Source organism: Salvelinus alpinus, chromosome 28 (genome assembly GCF_045679555.1).
Source record: "Salvelinus alpinus chromosome 28, SLU_Salpinus.1, whole genome shotgun sequence".
In the NCBI taxonomy this organism is placed as follows: Eukaryota; Metazoa; Chordata; class Actinopteri; order Salmoniformes; family Salmonidae; genus Salvelinus; species Salvelinus alpinus.
The window spans coordinates 15,682,530-15,708,897 of record NC_092113.1 but is presented as its reverse complement, the minus strand read 5'-3'; the positions used below and the strand labels follow the sequence as shown (position 1 = coordinate 15,708,897).

The 26,368-nt window shown below is 42.2% G+C and overlaps 2 protein-coding genes across 5 annotated transcripts in view; one reads left to right on the top strand and one right to left on the bottom strand.

The window, feature by feature from the left end:
- Positions 1-5,704, top strand: part of LOC139557993 (E3 ubiquitin-protein ligase PDZRN3-like) — a 29,545-nt gene extending 23,841 nt beyond the window's left edge. The window contains exon 6 of the mRNA XM_071373364.1: positions 5,348-5,704. Coding sequence (XP_071229465.1) covers positions 5,348-5,704 — 357 coding nt within the window. The remainder of the gene's footprint in view (positions 1-5,347) is intronic.
- Positions 3,446-26,368, bottom strand: part of LOC139557275 (kelch domain-containing protein 8B-like) — a 159,088-nt gene continuing 136,165 nt past the window's right edge. For 2 of the 4 annotated variants that reach the window (XR_011671358.1, XR_011671357.1), the window contains exons 5-7: positions 24,421-24,522; positions 11,277-13,658; positions 3,446-10,935 (exon numbers count right to left, since the gene is read on the bottom strand). Coding sequence is in view for 1 of the 4 variants with exons in the window: in XM_071371855.1 (XP_071227956.1) it covers positions 13,462-13,658; positions 24,421-24,522 (299 nt within the window). In the remaining 3 variants the exon portion in view is untranslated. Of the gene's footprint in view, positions 13,659-24,420; positions 24,523-26,368 lie in introns of all 4 variants that reach the window. The other 2 variants (XR_011671359.1, XM_071371855.1) reach the window with 2 other exon arrangements.

The following is a 26,368-nucleotide window of genomic DNA, read 5'->3' as shown; positions in this document are numbered from 1 at the left end:
AGCTGTAGGTACATTGTAATACCATTGTAGGATTAACGGTTAGTGTTACAGCTGTAGGTACATTGTAATACCATTGTTGGGTTAACGGTTAGTTTTATAGCTGTAGGTACATTGTAATACCATTGTAGGATTAACGGTTAGTGTTATAGTTGTAGGTACATTGTAATACCATTGTAGGGTTAACGGTTAGTGTTATAGTTGTAGGTACATTGTAATACCATTGTAGGGTTAACGGTTAGTGTTATAGCTGTAGGTACATTGTAATACCATTGTAGGATTAACGGTTAGTGTTATAGTTGTAGGTACATTGTAATACCATTGTAGGGTTAACGGTTAGTGATATAGCTGTAGGTGCATTGTATTACTATTCTAGGGTTACCGGGTTAATTGCGTAGCATATAGAAGGTTGATGTAGTATGAGTTAAGTTATGTGATTCTCTCTATCCTCTGACAAACTATGAAAGAAACTGACGGAGAGGTAGGCCTTAATGAGTATCTCATTTTACTGAAGATTTGGAGAGAGAGATTAGAAAGAGAGAGAGAGAGATCAGAAAGAGAGAGAGAGCTAATTGAGTTTGTGAAGTTTTAGCTTAGCTCCCAATTTCCTAATGGATGGTGAGGCAGCCAGGCAGAGCAGTGGAAGGCAGCAGCAGCAGCAGCTGAGTCTATAAATGAACGACTCTGCTCCTGTGTTAGTTAGTCATCATCGCCATGTTCTCAGCTGGAAAAGCTTTTATGCACTCCTCAGATCTAGACTTAGCATGTAGCCTATAACTCAACTGTATGTGTGTGTTTGTGTGTGCGTGCATGTGCATGTGAGAATGCATGGGTGGGTGTGAGTGCAGCAGGGTATTCATCTTCGTGTGCATACAGTACATTCACATATTTACCCACGTCACTCAAGCCTTACTAACAGTGGTCTTTGTCTTGTAATACGATAAGAAACAAGCCAACAAATAGATGTTAGCGTTTGATGTTAGTGTGGGATGTGGACTAAGAATAATACTCAGTGGTGGTGGAATTCATTCTATTGTCTGTGTTCACAAGTTCTCCAGTCACAACTTCATGTTCTTTTTCTACTGCTTAGGAAGAATTAAGACAAACAAGATATCCAGCAGTAGTGTGCATCGTTGAAGAGGTGTATCATCCTGTTGTATGATCGTATGTATCAGAAAATGATTGAATCATCTTGGGAAGATGCAGAGGAGATATTATGTTCTCATTATCATTACCTCTTATGAGGATGTAATGACGTCCATCTTTCACTATTTGTCTGCGGACACTTACAACCGGTCTGAGTAGTTCCTTCGAGAACATGCACTACTGATACTAAAATGTTTCCTCTTGTTTATCTATAGTGCATGAATAGTGTTCATCGTTTTAATTGCCTCACCCTTAAACTCAATTAGTGCAGATAGTGTTTCAGAGGCTTTTATAGAATCCCTCTGGGCTCCTGTCAAAGGCTCAGCGCTCTAATCAAGTTTGGCTGGTAAATAAGTGATGAATTGAACGGTGTACTGTACCTTACACAGTTTCTCCTTCTGATGTCCCTAATGAATGATTCTACCATCCAGACAGAACTAGATCTCAGAGATTCGATTTTTAAATTACCTCCAAAAACAAAAGACAACCTTGATATTTTGATGAATACATAAGTAAAGCCCTGAGTATTGTGATAGGATGTTGACCTTAGCTCTAAACGTATACATTTTTGAATAACCTCATTTACAACCATGAAATAAACTATAAAAGCATCTAGAGATGTAGTAGTTTATTACTGTATGCCTCACAAAGAACCAAAGTGCAGCAACAAACCCAGAACTCCAGGAATAATCAAAACCGTCCCAAACAAAACAAACCCAATGATGTATGCATGAATATTGACAATAATATAAAATGAACTATCAAGAAAACAGAATCGGAAAAAGAAGCAGAAAATATGCATAGGTAAGGAAGCAGTTATTGGGGCATGACACATCTATGAATGCATATACTGTAGAGGCCAGGGAAAGCCACAAGATGAGAAGAGAAAACCATTTAGTTCAATATGTGTATCTGGGTTATATTCAAATAGCCACAATGGGTTTTTGAAACAAGCTCATCAAACCCTGCTTCTCCCTGGGTTCTGGTTGGTGAACCTGAACGCATTACCTCTCAATTAACTAAGAGCAGAGTTCAGGGCTAGGCATTCAAAATCAAATCAAATCAATCAAATTGTATTTGTCACATGCGTCTTAAAAAACAGGTGCAGACTAGCAGTGAAATACTTACTTACGGGCCCTTCCCAACAATGCAGAGATAAAACAAATTGAGAACTAGTCTAAATAATTTAAGTAATAACACAAGGAATAAATAGACAATGAGCAACAATAACTTGGTTATATACACAGGGTACCTGTACTGAGTCGACATGCATGGGTACAAGGTAATTGAGGTAAATATGTACATATAGGTAGGGACAGATAATAAACAGTAACAAGCTATTTAGCAGTCTTAAAGCTTGGGGGTAGATATCTGGAGTCTTTGAAAAGTTGTAGGGCCTTCCTCTGACACCGCCTGGTATAGAGGTCCTTGTTTACAGGGAGCTCGGCACCAGTGACGTACTGGGTTGTACGCGCTATCCTCTGTAGCGCCTTGCAGTTGGATGCCAAGCAGTTGCCATTCCAAGCAGTGATGTAGCCAGTCAAGATGCTCTCAATGGTGCAGCTGTAGAACTTTTTGAGGATCTGAGGACTCATGCCAAGTCTTTTCAGCCTCCTGAGGGGGAAGAGGCAGTGTTGTGCCCTCTTCACGACTGTGTTGCTGTTTGTGTGGACCATGAGTATTCTGGGTAGGGAGCCTAATTGGCCCTTGACTTCATGGGAGTTTCCCCTACCAAGTTCACTGCCAAGAGGCATCACATTAAAGACAACGTTTTGGGTTTTATTCATTGATATTATGATGTACAATGAAGAAACTGTGTAGCTGGAAACAGGGACATTGGCTACAGATTATTTACATGGGCTAAACTCCTGCTAAACAGAGTACCACAGTAGAAACATACAATACTTCCCTGTCATAATTCAGTATTTGGAATTCTACGTTACACACTGTTCCGTTGAATATGATGACACTCAGTGCGGATGACATACCATTTACAGTGAAATGGTAAAAATAAGAAAAATCATTTAGAAAACTAGTGGACTGTGGAGCCATACATTAACATCATTATAACAGGAAGGCAACCACTTCCATTCTCACCATAGGAGCAGAAACCTTGAGTAACGTTTGAATTGTTTTGTACCGCCTGGCTCATCTATAATGAACAAGGTCAAATGTTCCCACATTTTGATACACCTCTGCTAACCAGACATTGAACTACACACTGCAGATGAGGCACCTGGTTGCTGCCTGCATGTGAAAGTAAGAGAAAACGACTGACAGAAATAATGGCACACACAACCAATGGAATCAGACATTAAGTCAAAATATTTTATTTTAGAATTCATATATTCGAGGCACTACCTCACATTTATAGGCACTGAACTACTGTACTGGAGTCACTGCCACAACTCTGCCTGTGTACTGTATCACATTACTTTTACAATGTTTAACTGTACAAGTGAACACAATCAGAAACAACCACAGGATTCCATCCAGGCATCTCTCTGTCAGACCAGAGCACTTTCAAAACGCCTGGCGCTCTCTTCTGCACATTGATCCACAAATCAGGCCATTAGTAAACTTGTTTCCTCATTCCGTTTCTGGTGCTACAGAACATGATGCTGCCCAGTCACCAGGCATCATCTGGGGGACGTTATCAGGTCTGTTAGAGGGCTGACTAACTGGCTCCTCTCTTCTGGCTGGTCAGTACCAAAGCTGAGTTATTAAGAGGTCTGGATATCAATATTTCTCTGTTGAAATATAACCTAATCAAATTAATTGTTTGGGCTGATGATCACCTCACCTCACGTTATAGGAGTAAAACAGTTCCTGCTGATTGTCAGTTAGAACATGAAAGATGCCACACACAACAGATAAGTCATGGGAGTGTCCTATTTGGACTCAGATGATTTGTATTGGTTATCAGGAGAATTGACTGAGGTTCAGCAACATATCATATTGGCACGGCTGTTCCTCTCCTCATCCATACTGTACCATGTATAGGAATCTCCTTCTCCAGATGTGGATGTGCTGTGACATAATTAGTGTATCTTAACCAAAGCAAACTTATCTGGCTTTATGGCTTCAAACAACAACCTGACATTAAAAGAATTGTGACAGGCTTTCGTTCCATTGAACCCCTCTGTGATATTCAGACACATACCGTAGCCTCCCTCGTTGAGACAGGAGTCAAGACACACAGACACACAGTGCACTTGATACAGTCAGAGATCATCAGCTAACACCATCACCGTGGTTACGCACCATGGAAACACGTCACAGCACAGCATCATAGAGAGATAACAGGCCTGTGTCAACACGACAGGGCAACACCACCACAAACCTGACTCTGTACAGCTCAACCCACACAACACAAATAAACACCTGTAGGAGAAGCACTGTGGGGATAAAACAACAGAGATAACATAAATTATTTAAATACTCATTTCTTTTGGAAGGAAAAGCAACAATACTTGACTCACTATAACACAGTAATGCTACTCACGGGTGTGACACAGTGACTGTTGCCTGGACACCGCATGGTCATAGTGAACCGCACAAAAACAGAGGCTTTGATGGTGAAAATAAGACACAGTTCTGAAATGATTTCCATCAATCAAATGTAAGTATGTTCGGAAATATGTAGTGTATGGACTCATCATACACTATTTTATCCCATGAAGAGAAGGCAGAGAGACATGTTATAAAACCTGACTGAGTCTAATAGACTGTTTAAGGAGATCAGTACTACAAAGAAAGCAAATGGGAAAAGTAAATGTACTGAACGCTCTACAACACTGTACTATGTTTATAAAACCAGCAGCGATGAGATTACAGTACAGAACTAGAGTAAACAGCAGTTTACACTGTTGAGTCATATGTCTCGTCAGCGCCAGTGGAGCACATCTGAAAATTGATTTTACCTCGGAAATGATATTCAGAACGACAGAGAAGCCCCATAGAATGCCTTCAGGGTGTGTGAGCACTGTCTAAACTGAACTGTACTCAAGAGCTTAGAAACCAGGGTTTATTTTCTACAGAGGAGACCCCCCCTACAAACTGCTAATGAATACAGCATTCTCTCCACTGATGAAAATCTATTTACGTACGTATATACATATATGTGTTATATTCATAATTTTATGGTTGTGCCACTAACCCTGCTGAGTCACCCCCTAACTAGCCACAGCCCCAGCCCTTCTAGCCAGTCACAGACCGGGCCTACCTTACCAGCCACAGCCCCAGCTCTCCTTACCAGCCACAGCCCCAGCCCTCCTCACCAGCCACAACCCTCCTTACCAGCCACAGCCCCAGCCCTCCTTACCAGCCACAGCCCTCCTTACCAGCCACAGCCCCAGCTCTCCTTACCAGCCACAGCCCTCCTTACCAGCCACAGCCCCAGCTCTCCTTACCAGCTACAGCCCTCCTTACCAACCACAGCCACAGCCCTCCTTACCAGCCACAGCCACAGCCCCAGCCCTCCTTACCAGCCACAACCCTCCTTACCAGCCACGGCCCCAGCTCTCCTTACCAGCCACAGCCCCAGCCCTCCAGCCTGTAATTTAGCACATCAAAGGTCTGCGCAACAGGAGAAGCTGATAAACACAATAATGAATAAAGTCATGAACCAGGTGATTATTTTATTGTAATGTTAATTTTTGTTCCTGTTGGTGAGAAACATGTTGTATTCAGGGCATCATTGGTAAAGAGACCCTGGTCTCAATTGTGTTACCCTGAATAAATAAAAGTCAATAAGACAACCAGAGAGAGCAGAAGCCACAGCCTGAACAGGTGTAGGAGACAGTTGGGCCAGCTTAGGTTAGGACGACATCCTAAATAAAGTAAAAACTCATGATCCAGAAAATGTGGGGTTGTACATAGGTGGCCAAGGAAAGGAAAAAACTCGTATCAATAAAATACATACTAAAAATATATTTTTAGGACAAGCAAATGTGAACTCCACCCTCTGTCCTCTAATACTAGCTCTAAAACCACTCCTGCTCTCTCTATTTCTTATCTGGTCCTTGAGAAGGCAAGGCTGAACAAGGAAGGTATTTTTACAGGAGGGCTCAGGAAAATGCAGCACGGTCTTTCTATTAAAGGGACATTTTATCACTGCTCTTTCACTGTATATGTCCATTGGGAGTCCCGTAGGGCGGCGCACAATTAGCCCAGCGCCGTCCGGGTTTGGCTGGGGTAGGCCGTCATTGTAAATAAGAATTTGTTCTTAACTGACTTGCCTAGTTAAATAAAGGTTAAATAAATCAAATAAAATGTATATGTTAATGTGTCATAAAAAATGTTTACTTCCTCACTACATGCAAAAGCGAGTGTTTCTGCATCTCACCGGAAGAAACAGGCCATCTACATTTCCTGGTTGTAAGCAAACCACAATATCCAGAATTCATAGCGAATTCATATCAGAACGTACTACCACCCCTGTCGAGGTGGATCCAGTTGAGAATGGGTGTCAGCAGGTAGCTAATGTTACTCACTGGACAAGCCACTCGGTCATAGAACATCAGCTTCAGAATAACTATTTATTTTTATTTTCGTGTCGACAACAACTGTAAAGTTCTGTCATGGTGTGGTGCTCAGTACCTGGATGTGCAAACTACAAGCAAGAACAGGATGATGGGGTAACATTTCATTGGTTACCTTACTAAAGAAGTCAAGCAGAGGTAACATAGCTAACTTATCTACAGTAGCTAGCTAACTAGCTAGCGAACTACATTAGTTTATCTAAACCAAATTCTAGCTAGTTTTCATAATATGCTGGCTAGATATCACAAAGCAAATCAATGTAATTAGCCAGCTGCTACGTAATGTAAACTCACTCGTACATCGCCTTGGTCCGTACAATTGCCCTTATTTTAGCGCCCCAAAAACGTAATACTTCCAGATCAACTGTAATGTCAATACCATTGTAAAGCACAATTTCTCCCCTTTCCAACAGAATCAATTACATGACCTAAAAGCTGCCCGTTTCTGCATAATTGAAGCAGGCAATGAGCCCCTTCGGGTCTTTTTAAAAATGGCGGGTGGGGAAGCGAAACTAATGAGTGATAGTGAGAAGGAGAGATGTTGTGTGGAAAATTGCTTTTTTTCACTCGATCTGTCCAACTTATCACCTTATCGCCTCTAAAAATGTAAATAAAATACTATAAAGAGTTTATATAATGTGTCATTACATACCTATTTGAAGGGTTGTGTCAAATTTGAATTGGGTTTTTAGGGCGGTGCTAAAGTGATCTTAGAAGTAAACAGCGGCTTTGAGAATGATGATCGCATGCAATGATGATGCAAAAAATGACTAGGCATCCCCCCCTTACCCCCGTCACTGTCCATTTCTTGTTTTTAAACGATGAGAGAATCGCTACACCTGGTGGAGAGAGATTGTAAGGCAGAAATAGTTGCTTTATGCGTGCTGTACGTTACGACATGACACGTCACGATGTAACGGAGGGTCCGTTTTTTAAACTTTTCTCCAATACTATAGAGCCATTACCATGTCGATCAACCCTTGAATAGAAACCTAGTTCACACCCCCGATTTTGAAGTCAACACAGTCGCTACAGTCCCATTAGTTTCCTTTGTAGCCTCGTTTGAATGATGCGGTTGCACACATTTGTACGGAATGGGGTGAGTTTACGTTATATGGCGATGTGATTTGTAACTTTGCAAGCTAACGTTAGGTTACATTAGCAAGCTAACTACCACAGAGGCTAACATGACTAGCCTTTGTGTTCCCGTTGAACTTATGCAGCGGCATCAACATCAAGCTCAGCACCAGGTACTAGTGTAAGTCACCTTTTCCTTCCATGACTCCAAGAGCAAAAAAAACAACTGGAGCTTGGGATTATCATGGTCTGTGTCTAGTTGTCATAGTTGGTTTGTTTAGAAGTAGGCTACAACTTTTCTCTGTATTATGGAGACTTAGTTGATTGTTTATGCAAAACCTGAAGTCTAAATTGGAGAAAAACTGAGTTATTAGTAAGGAGGGGATGGTGTGGGTGACTGACTGGTGTCTGTTGGGGGTGTGTATTGTGTGTGACAGTTAGTATGCATTATCTATTGACATACTTGTTCGAGTGTGTATTGATGGGGACAAAGTAGTAAAATGTTGGCTAATCACTGACTAGTGTGTGTTCTAAAGACTCATCCTGCTGCTGATGATCTTGACACCAGCTTTAGTAGTACAGATCCTGTAGACCCATTGGATGAGAGCTTTCAGCCGTGAACATGCTTAAGCTCAACTTCATCTGACTCGGAAGAGGAAAAGACTGCACAGGTCTGGCAAGAGCTCATGAAGTTCTGCCAGACCAGCTGCCATTGCCCAACACAAGACAAGGTTTACCAGATTAAGAACATTCAGGACCCTGCCTGGAATATTCAACCAACACAACATCCATATTCAATTTGAGTGACGTTGTAGTATAATATAGAATGCCTAGTATGCTCACAACTGCATTGTGGTATAGCTATTGCTAGCTCAGTAGATAAACTCAGCAAAAAAAGAAACGTCCTCTCACTAACAACTGCGTTTATTTTCAGCAACTTAACATGTGTAAATATGTGTATGAACATGACAAGATTCAACAACTGAGACATAAACTGAACAAGTTCCACAGACATGTGACTAACAGAAATGGAATAATGTGTCCCTGAACAAAAGGGGGTCAAAATCAAAAGTAACAGTCAGTATCTGGTGCAATAAGTACTGCAGTGCATCTCCTCCTCATGGACTGCATCAGATTTGCCAGTTCTTGCTGTGTGATGTTACCCCACTCTTCCACCAAGGCACCTGCAAGTTACCGGACATTTCTGAGGGGAATGGCCCTAGCCCTCACCCTCCGATCCAACAGGTCCCAGACGTGCTCAATGGGATTGAGATCCGGGCTCTTCGCTGGCCATGGTAGAACACTGACATTCCTGTCTTGCAGGACATCATGCACAGAATGTGCAGTATGGCTGGTGGCATTGTCATACTGGAGGGTCATGTCAGGATGAGCCTGCAGGAAGGGTACCACATGAGGGAGGAGGATGTCTTCTCTGTAATGCACAGCGTTGAGATTGCCTGCAATGACAACAAGCTCAGTCCAATGATGCTGTGACACACCGCCCCAGACCATGACGGACCCTCTACCTCCAAATCGATCCCGCTCCAGAGTAACGCTCATTCCTTCGACGATAAACGCACATTCGACCATCATCCCTGGTGAGACAAAACCGCGACTCGTCAGTGAAGAGCACTTTTTGCCAGTCCTGTCTGGGTTTGTGCCCTGCCTTACAACGGGCTTCAATCCAGCCTCTCTTAGCCAATTGCGGACAGTCTGAGCACTGATGGAGGGATTGTGCGTTCCTGCAATAACTTGGGCAGTTGTTGTTGCCATTTTTTTATTTAACCTTTAACTAGGCAAGTCAGTTAAGAACAAATTCTTATTTACAATGAAGGCCTAGGAACAGTGGGTTAACTGCCTTGTTCAGGGGCAGAACAACAGATTTTTACCTTGTCAGCTCGGGGATTCGATCTAGCAACCTTTCGGTTACTGGCCCAACACTCTAACCACTAGGCTACCTGCCGCCATCCTGTACCTGTCCCGTAGTTGTGATGTTCAGATGTACCGATCCTGTGCAGGTGTTGTTACACGTGGTCTGCCACTGCGAGGATGATCAGCTGTCCGTCCTGTCTCCCTGTAGCGCTGTCTTAGGCGCAGTACGGACATTGCAATTTATTGCCCCGGCCACATCTGCAGTCTTCATGCCTCCTTGCAGTATGCCTAAGGCACGTTCACACAGATGAGCAGGGACCCTGGGCATCATTCTTTTGGTGTTTTTCAGAGTCAGTAGAAAGGCCTCTTTAGTGTTCATAACTGTGACCTTAATTGCCTACCGTCTGTAAGCTGTTAGTGTCTTATCGACCGTTCCACAGGTGCATGTTCATTCATTGTTTATGCTTCATTGAACAAGCATGGGAAACAGTGTTTAAACCCTTTACAATGAAGATCTGTGAAGTTATTCTGATTTTAACGAATTATCTTTGAAAGACAGGGTCCTGAAAAAGGGACGTTTCTTTTTTTGCTGAGTTTATGTATATAATGGAGTTTGATCAAATGTTTTATATAATCTTTTTTCCATGAGTACTGACAAGTGACTAAATGATTCCAGCTGCATCAGAAACCAATAAAGTGTTGACTTCTGGATCAATTCATTGTGATATTCATTAAATGTATTTGGAAGTAACTAGCTACAATCTTACTACTAAAACAAATGATGCAGGGAGTTGCTGCATCATTTCAACTTTCATTTCTTTAGAATTAAACATGTTTTAATAAAATAATAGAATAGTCTGTCAATGTGGCAAATAAGTAGACATGGCTTCTATTCCAGACATAGTTTATTTGCTCTGGAGACCAAGGTGAGTTTACACAGCAGTATGCAGGAACAGTTATGGCAATGTACTGTATGACATTTATACAGTAGAAGAAAAATATACTACTAACACCTATAATAAATACTACAGTTCTACAATGTGAATATTGCATATGGCCTGTTTGGGGGGTGCAGTGAGGTGTACAGAGTCACTTTGATACAAGGGGAGATTGTTGTTATGGACCTTACACTCTCCTCTTGAGTCATCAACTTATTTGTATCTAACATACTGTCCACTGTGTGAGGGATACATTGCTAATATGGCTCCAACAACACATGCAGACAAGGGGATTCGGTGCCTAGCTTCTCCCATGTAGAACAAACTCCCAAAATAATCTGTAGGCCACCATGAAGTATTGTCTGTAAGAGAATGACAAAAACACTATTAGACTTTCATGGGCAATTGTTGTGTACTGTCTGTATTCCTACTGTAGCAGCACGATGCAGAATATTTCACATCACACAGGCGCACATTAGCTAGTTAGCTACTGAGGCTAGCTAGCGAACGTTAGCTATCTAGCGAGCTACATTAGGCTACAGTACATTTTGGGTATAGCAAACAGAGCTAGTTAGCTTAACTTGGCTTGTGGTATTAGCAAGCCCTGTTATGGTCGAATCGATCACAAAATTATACTGTAGTGAAAAATACTGTCTCATGTGAAAAGAGAACTTAGCTAGCTACCAACAGCAAAATAACTTACTTGTTTGTCATTTGCCCTCCTGGTCCAGCTGGTCTAGGCTGCCTCCGCCAGTTGATCTTGAAGGTTCTGAAGAACGTCTCGCGCACACCAAAATCCATATGTGAGTCAACTTCAATGGTCTGTCACATACACATGATCCATGGGGTCTGCAGTGACCGCCTCCAGCAAGAGAATTTGTTGAGCACAGACGTTCCTCTTTTGTTGGCATGGCTGGACAGCACCCGCATAGGTACCACCAGTCGGAGTCTGACCGTGGCTCCCCATCGTTGTATCCCTATGTTAGTATGTAAAAGAACATCAAAAAACTGTTTAGTCGTCCAGCTCTTCTTGGAAAGAGGAATTATCAGAAGCAGCCATTGTAATTATTTTGCCATCTTGTATAGACAGTGCACGGTAACATAGCTCCCATTAACGTGTAGAAACTAGTACCGACGCCATTTTGAAAAGCAAAGTAGGGCTCCTGTCAGGCTGTAGTCTTTACAAAGCCAGGGAAAATTTGTCAACCTAGGTATCCTGCGATGTCGTGGCAGATAGGAACATCGTTGAGACAAGTCCAATGGCTCTATTGAACAAGGCCAACCATATCTACTCTCTGCTAGCATGTATATGTAATTGGCAAAACACAAAGGCCACAATAATTGCTACAAAACATGACTCCATTCATTTTTAGATCAGACAGCAGGCTCAATCAAACAATTATGTCATTGGTTGAACTCTCCCGGGGTGAAAATAAAAAAATACTGCTATGGTGCATAATTATGTCTGAAACACCTCTCATCACTCATAATTATGTCTGAAACACCTCTCATCACTCATAATTATGTCTGAAACACCTCTCATCACTCATAATTATGTCTGAAACACCTCTCATCACTCATAATTATGTCTGAAACACCTCTCATCACTCATAACTATGTCTGAAACACCTCTCATCACTCATAATTATGTCTGAAACACCTCTCATCACTCATAACTATGTCTGAAACACCTCTCATCACTCATAATTATGTCTGAAACACCTCTCATCACTCATAATTATGTCTGAAACACCTCTCATCACTCATAATTATGTCTGAAACACCTCTCATCACTCATAATTATGTCTGAAACACCTCTCATCACTCATAATTATGTCTGAAACACCTCTCATCACTCATAATTATGTCTGAAACACCTCTCATCACTCATAATTATGTCTGAAACACCTCTCATCACTCATAATTATGTCTGAAACACCTCTCATCACTCATAACTATGTCTGAAACACCTCTCATCACTCATAACTATGTCTGAAACACCTCTCATCACTCATAACTATGTCTGAAACACCTCTTATCACTCATAATTATGTAGGGAGACTGGAAAAACTCCCCAAATATTGTTTAGCGGTGACGTTTCCATTTACAAACACACTTCCAATTTCCCTCTCTTTTGTTCTCTCTTTTTTTAAGCCGCCACCTAAGGATTATCTGAAATAAATACACTTTCTGAGCATGCACTTTGTCCTGCCTTCAGTTCCTTTGCCTTTCATATGTTGTTCATTGCAAAGCTCTTGAGGTAAAATATATATATTTTTCTCTAAAAAAGGGAAATGTTGCTTTGTGCCAAAGCACTCTTGTCTCTGGATGCTACAGTGCAGGGATGGGCCTGGCCATTCTAGAGGTGGTATTCATGGTGTGTGGGATTTTAACTCCACGTGTATAGCAGTGCTATATTCACACACGCCTGGCTGTGAAGGTACCAAAACACAGACAAATACCCCAATGTTATATCCTAAACTCTACTTTTTTAAGATGATAGAAAAGTGTCTAAACAAGCCACTGCAGCCTGACTGTTGTAGTGAAACAGATATGGCCCGAAGTTCCTTTAGTTTCCAGAAAAGTACCCTGTTTTTTCCAGAAAAATGCTGTGCTGTTCAAAGGCGTCTTTTGTGTAGTGTGTGTATGTGTTTCTGTGGTGTTGTTTTTTGCTTATTTATTTGACTCCTCTTATGTCTCTAAAATGTAGAAAAGTATTTGTTTCTCCATTGAAAGAAACAGGTGTCAGGGTCACTGTCCTTGATCCTGCCCACCAACTGCAAGGTCCAAAGGCAAAAACAAAATCTGTATGAGTGTCTATCACCTGCACACATTGAATTTGCTTGCATTGAGTCCTTCGTCTGTCTCTGTGTACGTGTGTGTGTGTGTCACACAGTCTCTCTGAGACAGAGAGCCTCCACGGCGTTGCTGGGTCCCTGGGCCACGCCCCCGATGAGAAACAGCATGTTGGGTGTCTGCAGGGGTGAACAGGAGCAGCGGGGACTGGGCATGGGGGCAGCGTACTCCCAACTCCGCTTCACAGGATTGTAGCTCTCCACCGACGACAAGGGCGACGGCTGGTTACCTGGATACACACACACCGATGAGATCATGAACACCAATTTACAAATAGTTTGCCCCCTAAAATTAGGACACAGATGGATCTTCCCTGAAAAAGAACAGCTATTCCCTTCTTAACATGAAAATGTGACCGTCAATATTTTACAGTTGAGCTAACATTATAGAGAGAGCAGTAGAACACAGGATTGAAGCTTCACAAATAGCTCTGTGTTAGTCAGTGCCTGGCGTAATAGAGGAGCACAAAGGCATGTCCGGTGTGTATCCCCCTCACAGCCACATCATTAGTGTGGCTCGCCTCCAAGCTACTCCATCACTCTGACCTGTCTGGGGCCGGGACTGCTGCACCCCCCCCCCAAATGTCACATTGACGCACACACACCACAGGAGACAGGCAGACCTGTTCATCTCTCTCTCTCACACACACACACACACACACACACACACACACACACACACACACACACACACACACACACACACACACACACACACACACACACACACACACACACACACACACACACACACACACACACACACACACACACGTGAGCATGCACTTTACACCAGAGGAGGAGCTATAGGAGAACCGTTTCATTGTAATGGTTGGAATGGGATACATGGAAGGAAGTCAAACATGTGGAGCCGGGTCCTCTGACATACACACATGATCAAACTAACACAACTATACTACCTACTATTGAACAATGTGAAACACACTCAACCTATTTCACTCTGTAACACATGAGCACACACAAACATACTTCCTGAAATTACACACAAAAACTAAAAAAGATAGCAATAGGCATGTAAGTGCTATTCTAAATAAAGGCATTTTTAATTCCACCCTCCAGTAAGGTTATATACTCAATGATAAGACAGAAATTGATGATAAGACAAACGTGTCTAAGACTAGGGCCCCGGGGGATAGCTGTGTTGTCGTCTTGAACTGGGGGGTCTGTCTGTCTAGTTTATCAATGGGATCTGCCTCTCAGTCTCTGAGCCACAGGTGGAATTATGCAGCATGTTGCATCCATCCAGATGGCTGGGAGAGTATACTGTAGTCTGTAAAAAACATTTAAATGCACTAGGGGAGATTGTAAGAAGCAAATTAAAACTTGAAATTAACTCAAAAACAAAGCACATATACAGTGCCTAGTGAAAATCTACACACCCCTTGAACAGTTGTCACATTTCAATGCCTTAAAATGTCATCTAAAATGGGATTACATTAGAATTTCCCCCTACAGATCTATACAGCCTTCTCCACTATCAGTGAAAGAAAAAGTACATAACATTTTCTAAATGAATAAAGAATTAAAAACAAAGATGTCTTGATTGCATATGTCTTCACACCCCAGAGTTAATATTTGGTGGAAGCACCTTTGGCAGCAATTACAGCTGTAAATACTTTTGACTCTTAGGGCAACATATCTCCATTGTTTTTGTCAAAATTGCTCACGCTCAGTAAATTTGGTTGGGAAGTATTGATGGACATCAATATTCAAACATTGTCTCTTATTTTTCAAGCAGATTTTTGTCAGGACTGACACTGGACCCCTCAGGACCACTCCATTCTGGTGTGTCTTTGACATGAACAGTTGTGTAATTGTCCCACTGAAAATAAACCTCTACACCGGGTTAGGTATTCAGAAAACCCAGGCAGGTTTTCCTGGGCTTGGCTCCTTTCATATCCCCAGTCACTGCCACCACATTACTTGGAAATACAGAGCATTTCACTATGTGATGTATTGTATTTGATTTGACCAAAATCTAAAGTTTTTATTTTAAGCCAAAAAGTGCATTTATTTGCTATATTGTCTTGCAATATTTTGCATGGGCCATGTTGTAAACATAATGGACAATTTTAAATAGATTTAATGCAGGCTTTCTTCTTTTCACTTTTTCCTACAGGCCAGTAATGTGGAGTGAATGCAATGTTGTGAAACTCTGTATTTTCAAGTATTGTGGTGGCAGCATCATGTTATGGGTATGCTTGTCACTGAAATGGACAGGGAGTTTGTCAGGGTCAAAATAAATAAGAAAAGAGAAAAGCCCAGCTTAAAAGTTAGAGGAAAATATCAGTCTTCTAAATACTTAACCCTGGGATAGAGTTTTATTTTTCAGCGGGACAATTACATACATGTTAATGCCAAAGACACACCAGAATGTCTTTCCAAGAGGTGAGTGTTCCTGAGAAGTCCAATCTCAGTCCTTAATTTAAATCTGCCTGAATATCAGGGACACGGTTTGAACATTGCTGTCCATCAAATCAAATCAAATCAAGTTTATTTTATATAGCCCTTCGTACATCAGCTAATATCTCGAAGTGCTGTACAGACACCCAGCCTAAAACCCCAAACAGCAAGCAATGCAGGTGTAGAAGCACGATGGCTAGGAAAAACTCCCTAGAAAGGCCAAATGAATGATTCCTAACCAAAATTATCTATGCATAGTCACTTTACCCCTACCTACATGTACAAATTACCTCGACTAATCTGTACCTCCGCACATTGACTTGGCACCGGTACCCCATGTATATAGCCTCGTTATTGTTATTTTATTGTGTTACTTTTTATTATTTTTTACTTTAGTTTATTTGGTTAAGAATTTCTTTACTCTTTCTTGAACTGCATTGTTTGTTAAGGGCTTGTAAGTAATCATTTCACGGTAATGTCTACACCTGTTGTATTCGGCGCATGTGACAAATAGTTTGATTTGAATTTACTTAGCTTCAGCAATTTTGACAAAATCAATGGCCAGTTTATTTACCCTGTTCAGGAAAATGGTTCGCTCCTACAGACAGTGAGTCACGTGGCCGTGGCTTGCTATATAAAGCAAGCAGACAGGAATCGAGGCATTCAGTTACTGTTCGATTGAACGTTAGAATGGGCAAAACAAGTGATCTAAGTGACTTTGAGATGCGTATGACCGTGCCAGGCGTGCCGATTCCAGTATCTCAGAAACGGCCGACCTCTTTCCTGGGATTTTCACGCATTACAGTGTCTAGGGTTTACAGAGAATGGTGCGACATGCACTCCTGTGGACAAAAACTGCTTGTTGATGAGAAGTCTAAGGAGAATGGCAAGAATCGTGCAAGCTATCAGGCAGGCCACAAACAGGCAAATAACGGTGCAGTACAACAGTGGTGTGCAGTACAACAGTGGTGTGCAGAACGGCATCCCAGAATGCACAACTCATCGGTCCTTGTCACGGATGGGCTATTGCAGCAGACGATCACTACTAAAAACAGCTAAAAACAAGAAAAAGCCATCCAGTGGGCGTGGGCACGTGAGCACAAACACTTGATGATTGAAGAGTGGAAAAACATTGCCTGATCAGACGAATCCCGATTCCTATTGCGTCATGCTGATGGCAGAGTCAGGATTTGGCCCCATCCTGTCTGGTGTCAATGTTTTTCTGGCACACATTAGATCCCTTGATACCAATTAAGTAATGTGTCCATGCCCCGGAGAATTCAGGCTGTTCTGGAGACAAAGGGGGGTCCGATGCCTGTACCTAATAAACTGGTGAATTAATGGATGTTGTCCTTATTTCCTGTACCTAATAAACTGGTGAATTAATGGATGTTGTCCTTATTTCTAAGGATTTACAGCTATAAATGCTGCCAAAGGTGCTTCTGCCAAGTATTAAGGCTTCATTAGGTGGGAGTTGCTCTTTTATATTTATTCTTATTTTTGCAATGTCTCTACGCACACTCACAAGGCCCTACACACTACGCACACTGATACACCAACACATACAAACACTCAGTCCATCATTTGCTCTCACACACATGCAGTAATATGCACATACATTTATACTGACTAAACACACACACCCACTCACATACAATCATCATATACGCTGCTGCTACTCCGTTTATCATATATCCTGATGCCTAGTCACCTTACCCCTATACATATCTACCTCTATCACTCCAGTATCCCTGCACATGGTAAATATGGTACTGGAACTGACCCTCTATATAGATAGTATGCTTAATTACTTCATATTCTATTCAACACAACAATGGGCCTCAGGACCTCAGAATGATCTGTTACTGATCCAACGTTACAGCTGGTTTAGTAACCACATCAACAAAATTTTCTGTAACTTTTTAAAAACAACTGCCATTTTGACCACTACCCCCAACAAGTCAGACAAAAACTTAGAGCATATGAAATCCTCCTCTAATTTTCAAATCTGAAAACAGAACAGGAATAGCTTCTACCAATCAAGAGGTAGAGCTGTTTTAGTAACCCATCAACTGCTTTCATTAACCTTTTCACCATGTGTGTTCCGCCTCCTCATTAATTCACATAGAAGTAGACCATTTCACTGTTGAGGACAACTTGAGGCTTGATTGAACCAGACAAGCACCTCTCCAGTGTTTCCCCAGATCAAGTATGCAGACATTTGCGCAGTCTAGCACGAACTCCGGCACATTTTCTGGCTGGCGCTCGCATTGCCTTCATTGTTGTTTTCCTTACAAACAATAACTTTGGACATGTGTGCGTTCCAATCAGTCCCTTATTTTCTGTAAACCGTGTGGTTGTTTCTACTGTAGCATATCGTATGTATGTATGGAGCATTGTGTATTCACTGTTTTATTCACGTTTTCAAGTTCTGGTGACAAATCATGCATTCTAATTCTTGCAAAGATTGTAATGATGTGTATGATGTGTGTAAAATACTTTTTTTTTAAGGTTGTACTGATTATGATGAGCTAATGCTCAGTCATGTGCTAGCTATGTGTGGCACCATGTTGCTGACATTATACAATGCATTATGGGTGTCATGTAAACAACTGTCAACTGTCAGACCAAAGATGTTATAACTTAATTAAGTGAATGACGTTTCACTCATCTTTCGAGTAAACTTCCGAAAGTGAATGAAGTGAATGATCGTAGACGACACACCCCTTTCAACATGCATACCGCAAACAGACCAAACGTGCACAAATTACCCATTGTCTGATTAACTCAATTATTTTGATAAATGGTGAGCTCACCCGTGATGTGATGAATTGTAAATAGTAATTTCTATTAGCTAATTCATATTGTGGTTTCTGTCAGCCAAGAGTTAGCTAAATATGACTGCTTGTGTTACGTCAGTCTTTCCTCAGTTAGCGCTAGGACAAATGTAGCCTATATTTTCCGGTTTGGATGATTGTGTTATGTTGTCTCTACTTCTATGAATGTCTGAACACTGCATCCCAAAATACACTGGTCACATTCAGGACATAACTTTGTAAGGACTGTGTTTGTGCAAAATGTTTCTGTGAAAATAACAGTGGCCAGCTCAAACGCTGACAGTTGCGTCAATTGAAACTGGACATTCTAAATAAGTGTTCTAATCACACCGGTTTGAACGTGCGCTGCAGGGGCCACTGTAGAATAATCACACCCGTTTGTTGGTATATGTCAAAGGGTTAAAGATGCAGTAAGTCTTGTCAGAAGCTAGCAGATTCATTACTTTCCAACAACAGCAAATTCCAATAAAACTACATCATGTTTTGAAGTTCACTTTCCTTGCTTTGTTTAACAACACTGTCGTGACTTGACTTTAACATTCATCTGAAGACTGTTATTTATCTAATAGACTGTTTAATTGTCACCCAATTATATTAATAATGTAACAATTAACTAATTAGGATCTGGGGCACCACGAGAGCGGTTCTTTAAAGAGTTACCATCTCCCGAATTAAACTCTAAGGGTGGGTTGCACCAAGATGAATTAACTCTTAAACTGGGCTAAATCAAGGTTTATCTATTAATCTTGTTGGACCCAATTTTAAACCTAGTTTTAAATTAATCCTAGTTAAATTAAATCCTTCCTCTCATCTAAAATTAGTTTTCACTTTAAACCTAGATTCATTTTAAGCCTATTGCTCAATGGTTCTACGCAACTGGATGTTTCCAGATGGTGGATGGGGACCTTTTTGGACTCCACAAGTCAACCGTCTGCAGGATTGTAGTCAGAGTGTCCAGTGCTATTGTCCAGTGCTATTGCCAGTCTGAAGAATCAGTACATAAGGTTCAAGCCTACAGAGGAAACAGCAACTGGATTTTACAGGAGAGCTAGATTCCCAGGTGTACTAGGGGCAATAGACTATGCACACATTCCTAATCCCAACCCTGGAATGGAGAACTATTCCGTAATCGGAAAGGTTACTGCTCCATCAACGTGCAGGCTGTCTGTTATGACAAACGTCAGCTCACCAACATCGTAGCTAGATGGCCAGGATCCACCCATGACAGCAGAATCTTTGACAATAGTCGTCTGTGTGCAATGCTGCAAAGGGAGGTCTAGTAGGTGACAAATATATGCCTGGATATGCCTGTCGTGGGTACCTTATGACTCCCCTTTTAAACCTGCAGACACAGAAGAGAGAGCATACAACACCTCTCATATCCTGGCAAGAGGTCTAATAGAGAGAGTTTTTGGAGTGTGAAAAAAATGATTCCCCTACCAAAAGGAGGGGCTCTGCACGAAGATGGACACTACACTGACAATCATTATCGCAGTGCCGCTTCTGTGTAACTTTGGCAGTAGACAAGGAGACAAGCTACCTGAGGAGGCTAAGAAGGACCAACCTGAGGAGAATGTAGAAAATGGCAAGGTGCAACATGCTACCAATGCAAATGGGAATACTGTGAGGAGAACCATCCGGGCGTTCTGTACTAACAGCAATCAAGCACCCAAGTTAACTTGCTAGCTACTTCCAAACACAAATGAGAGAACATCTCACTGAACATTACTCGCCCTAGCAAAGCTGGTTAGGCTGTTTTCTTTTCCAGAGCGTTGGTTTCTGCAACTGTGCTGTCAGATTGTCCGTTTGTAAATTCAGAGCGTTTCGCTCACAGAGCGCACACTGGCCAATGAGTAGGGTTGATCCGAACGTTCTGACCTCACAACGCTAGCTAGGTACACAATAAACCATAATCCCTACTCATGACGTTACTACCCTGCATGAATCTGCTATCCAACCAGCTATCCAACCAGGTTCAATGTTAGCTAGCTAACATTAGGCTATAGCTAGCCAAGAAAATGGTTCTGAGATACGAATAAGATTAAACATGTAACGTTAGCTAGCGAGCCAGCCAGTTAACATTAGCTAGCTAGCTAACAGTACACGTTAACTTGAAAGGAAAAGACTTCATGTCAAAATTAGAAACGTGTAATATCTGAAAATGTAGCTTGCTAGACTATCTTACCCATATACATCATGGATGGATGCATCTCCTATCGGATGCCATGGTTGCCCTTAGTTTGAAGATGTACACAGCACACAGCACACAGCACACCAACATCAAAACCTCAACCCAACTGCAAAGTATGGTGGAGAGAGTATCATGGTTTGGGGCTGCTTTGATGCCTCAGGGCCTGGACAGCTCTCTATCATCGACAAAAAAATTAATTCCCAAGTTTATCAAGACATTTTTCAGGAGAATGTCAGGCTATCTGTCCGCCAATTGAAGCTCAACAGAAGTTGGGTGATGCAACAGGACAACGAGCCAAAACACAGAAGTAAATCAACAATAGATTGGCTTCAACAGAAGAAAATATGCCTTCTGGAGTGGCCCAGTCAGAGTCCTGACCTCAACCCGATTGAGATGCTGTGGCATGACCTCAACAGTGCAGTTCACACCAGAGACCCCAAGAATATTGCTGAACTGAAACAGTTTTATAAAGAGGAATGGTCCAAAATTCCTCCTGACCGTTGTGCAGGTCTGATCTGCAACTACAGAAAGTGTTTGGTTGAGGTTATTGCTGCCAAAGGAGGGTCAACCAGTTATTACATCCAAGGGTTCGCATACTTTATCCACCCTCCGCTGTGAATGTTTACATGGTGTGTTCAATAAAATCATGAAACGTATAATTGTTTGTGTGTTATTAGTTTAAGCAGACTGTGTTTGTCTATTGTTGTGGCCTAGATGAAGAAAAATGATGACCAATTTATGCAGAAATCCAGGTATTTACAAAGGGTTCACATACTTTTTCTTGCCACTGTAGCTACTTAAATGTGCATAAATTTGCATATAATACCAACCAACAATAATTGTAATTCTTGAACCGTTCACAACTTTCACATGTTCAGTGTATCTTATCCTATCAGCCAACCAATCAATTAATATTTTCATCTACCTACTTTTTCAACTAGTGACATTAATAAGGGATCATAGCTTTCATCTGGTCAGTCTATGTCATGGAAAAAGCAGTTGTTCTCAATGTTTGTTATACTTACTGTATATCCTCCACAATCACACATCTTATTCTCCCTCCACCACACACAAAGCAATATCTCATATCTTTAGGAGGGTCGGTCAAAGCCTCAGGATTTGTGCTCCTATCCGTGTCATTACACGCCACCAGCTGCTGCTAAGTTTTTCTGGTTTCCATGGAGACACTCAATGAGCTGCAGATGATATGGACTGGTCAGTGGGGGTTAGGCTACTGTTGTTATCATAATTTCTGGGGAGAACAAAGTGCCGAGCTGAATCGTCTTTTCATGGTAATCAGAGTACTGCTCAGACCTGCTCCTTTTTTATCTTCACAGGAACACACTCCGCCATAGCGCTGTGCAGGAAGAACCGCTCCTCCACTCCACTCTTCTCGGCGCTCAAAGCTTCCTGTCACGCTTTTGATTTCCAGCCCAGCTTCCCAACGCTTCTTATCAACCCACAACCCAGCTCCCTCTCTAACATCTAACCTATATCTCCCCCTCTCTGCTACTAGAAGTTTGTCTTCCCGAGGGGGATGTTTTTACTAAATTGGATTTGACCACATGTTCTGTGTCAAATGGACCAAGATCATTTTGAAAAAAGTTTTCATTTAAGTCTTCTAGCAGACGCTCTTATCCAGTGACTTACAGGAGCAATTAGGGTTAAGTGCCTTGCTCAAGGGCATATCGACATATTTTTCACCTAGTCGGTTCGGGGATTCAAACCAGCAACCTTTCAGTTGCTGGCCCAACACTCATAATCGCTAGGCTACCTACCACCCTAATTGGATTGGCCTCAGCAGTGTAGGTTAGTGTCATAATGGGGGTTCTAGCAGAAGGGGATTAGGCACACCACAGCTACTGCTGACCACTTGCCTGCAATAGATTTTAGGACAGAACTGGACAACGGCACAAAGAAATGTGAAGTCACCGACCTAAAAGCAGCTAAAGAGGGTTAAGCTTCGGTGACTAAATATCACACCTGAAATAAGCCAATCCCTGAAATGACCAAAAGACATTTAAATCATTAGACCTCTTAGGATTTGTTAGGATGTGTGTGTGTGTGTGTGTGTGTGTGTGTGTGTGTGTGTGTGTGTGTGTGTGTGTGTGTGTGTGTGTGTGTGTGTGTGTGTGTGTGTGTGTGTGTGTGTGTGTGTGTGTGTGTGTGTGTGTGTGTGTGTGTGTGTGTTTGTGTGTGTGTGTGTGTATACATGAGTGACATTCTATTGGGCTGTGCACATAATTGAATATCATCCACCTTCACACAGCCATCTCTTCAAAGTTAATTCAAATATTCTCGAATCATAATATTCATACATATATCAATGTGTCTTCTATATGTGATAAGTGAGGGGAGGTCGAGAGAGGGGAGGTCGAGAGAGAAATTAAAATATTTGAGAGAAAAAAGACAGTGGGAGAGAAAAAGTGAAGATACTCAGAAATGTTTGGGAGACAGATGAAGAGAGAATACAGAGATAGAGTGAGTTTGAGGAGGAGGCTCCAGCTTTTCAATGGCAATCTGATGTCACCCTGAAAAGCAGCCCTTTGGCTTCCACACATCCAACACTATGAATAATAAATAGGTGCTTCATTCAGCCTCAAAAGACAGAGACAATTCTCCCAGCTGGCTGTTAAACTAAGAGCAGATCCCTCATTTACCAGCTTTTGACAAAAGTCAGAGGAAGGGAAATATGCCATATAACATACGTGAATCAGAATCCAAAAATATCCTTCTTGGATTAAAATGATCATGCCCAGACTCTGTTGACATTTCTGAGTGTAACATTTCCTAATTCGTACTCTCCTCTCGTCTCTCTGTACCAGCCCCGCCCCCCTTGCTCAAACTGTATTCTCTCTCTCTGCATCCTCTCTTCCCTGTGTCTGTCCTCTCTCTACATCTCTCACTCAAACTCAATGTCCCTCCCTCTCTCCCTCTCTCCTTCCCTATCTCTTGCACAGAGACAGTGGGAGCAGTTCTTATGACAGATTCTAAGCTCGCTTCATTGTCTCCTTAAGCTGTGACATGGAGACCCAAATGAACAAATAAATTAACCAAATTACACAGAATGTGTACAAAGACAGAGAATAGAATACATTCCCACAATGTCTCATTATGAGGTAAACACTGCTTTATATCCTACTGAGCCACGGCTATAAATGTAAACTGCTTACAATCATGCAGTGGAGGAAACCCTAACCCTCTGATTACTTATTCTAAACATGATTCATTGTTTTTTCACAGTATATTTATGATGCAATTCAATCAAGGGGAAAATTAGAAAGCAATGGGAACTTCATTTGCCTAAATTAACATGATTACTTCTCATGGTGTGACTGTCACACTGTGTTACTAAGATTAATGCGCAGGTGTTTTGTTTGTTCACATGAACTAGACCTTGAGGTTGTTTTAGTGTTAGGACCTGACCTTGTTGTTGTTGTTAGTGCTGTAAGTGGTGTTGTTATTTGTCAGGGTCAAGTAGTTTATTGGTTCTGGGTTATTTTGGAACCCAAGCATCTATTTGGGCAGTAAAGTGCTCACCTAGTCCACCAGCAACGATGACCCTTCCACCGAGACATCCGGCCACAAAGTCTGCTCTCTTAACCCTCATCCTGGAGGTTCGGGTTGGTTTGATCCAGATACCTGCAACACACAGGGGTCAGAGGGCAAAGGTCAGAGAGGAGACTGTAACATCAAACACTGTTTGACATAAATATTCCAAAATCCCTTTCCAAACATCATTAACTACATGTATCCAACATAAATGTCTAATACAACACAGATGGTTGACCTATTTACAGTGAGGGGGAAAACAGCACCGCTACTCTAAATCTGTATCTGTTGTATGTCTTTCTCTCCTCTCTAACCCTCTCTCCTTGCCCTCGACTCTGCCTGGGTCTTACTCACCACCTCAGTGTTTCCATCATTCCCTGACACGGCCATACCCTCTCTCTCTATTTGCCCCAGAATCTTTCCTCACTCTGCCCCTGTCTAGCTCTCCCTCTTCCTTTCATCTCTCTCTATCCTCGTTCTCTCCATTTCTCACTCTCTGCCCCATTTTATCTCCCCCCTCTCTGATCTCTCCCTCTCTTTCAGGTAGATAATGTAGATGAAGACGAACGATACTATAGATAGGGAGGCTGCCTTTGCTAAGCCTGGGAGAGCTCCATGAATCACTCAGCGCAAAGAGGCCATCCCAGGTGCACTCTGCTCTGGCTGCGTCTGGCGACATGTCTGCCCCACAGCAGATTACATTTTCTAAATTTGGGACAGCGTGCCCTCATTCCCTCTCCACCCTCCCTTTTTCTCCTCTCTCCTGCACGGCTAAAAGCCTGACTTCAAGCGCTCCATCTTCTCTCCGTGCCAGGTCTGTCCAGTCCGGGAGAGGACAGCACTGTTCAGGTAGAGGAACTGTTCATACTTCCGGCGCCGAAAAGAGATGGCCGCCTCGCTTCGCGTTCCTTGGAAAATATGCAGTATTTTGTTTTTTTATGTGTTATTTCTTACATCGGTACCCCAGGTAATCTTAGGTTTCATTACATACAGTCGGGAGGAACTACTGAATATACGATTAACGTCAACTCATCATCGTTCCTACCAGGAATATGACTTTCCCGAAACGGATCCAGTGTTTTGCCTTCCACCCAATACAATGGATCTGATCCCAGCCGGCGACCCTGTGCGACGCCGAAAAAGGGGCAAACGAGGCGGTCTCGTGGTCAGGCTTCGGAGACGGGCACATCGCGCTCCACTCCCTAGCATACTACTCGCCAATGTCCAGTCTCTTGACAATAAGGTTGACGAAATCCGAGCACGGGTAGCATTCCAGAGAGACATCAGGGATTGCAACGTGCTCTGCTTCACGGAAACATGGCTAACTCAAGAGACGCTAACGGAGTCGGTGCAGCCAGCTGGTTTCTTCATGCATCGCGCCGACAGAAACAAACATCTTTCCGGTAAGAAGAGGGGCGGGGGGGTATGCCTTATGATTAACGAGACGTGGTGTGATCATCATAACAACACACAGGAACTCAAGTCATTCTGTTCACCTGATCTAGAACTCCTCACAATCAAATGTCGACCGCATTATCTACCAAGGGAATTCTCTTCAATCATAATCACAGCCGTATATATTCCCCCCCAAGCAGACACATCGATGGCCCTGAACGAACTTTATCTGACTCTTTGTAAACTGGAAACCACACACCCTGAGGCTGCATTCATCGTAGCTGGGGATTTTAACAAGGCTAATCTAAAAACAAAACTCCCTAAATTCTATCAGCATATCGATTGTGCTACCAGGGCTGGAAAAACCCTAGATCATTGTTATACTAATTTCCACGACGCATATAAGGCCCTCCCCCGCCCCCCTTTCGGAAAAGCTGACCACGACTCCATTTTGTTGATTCCAGCCTACAAACAGAAACTCAAACAACAAGCTCCCGCGCTCAGGTCTGTTCAACGCTGGTCCGACCAATCTGAATCCACG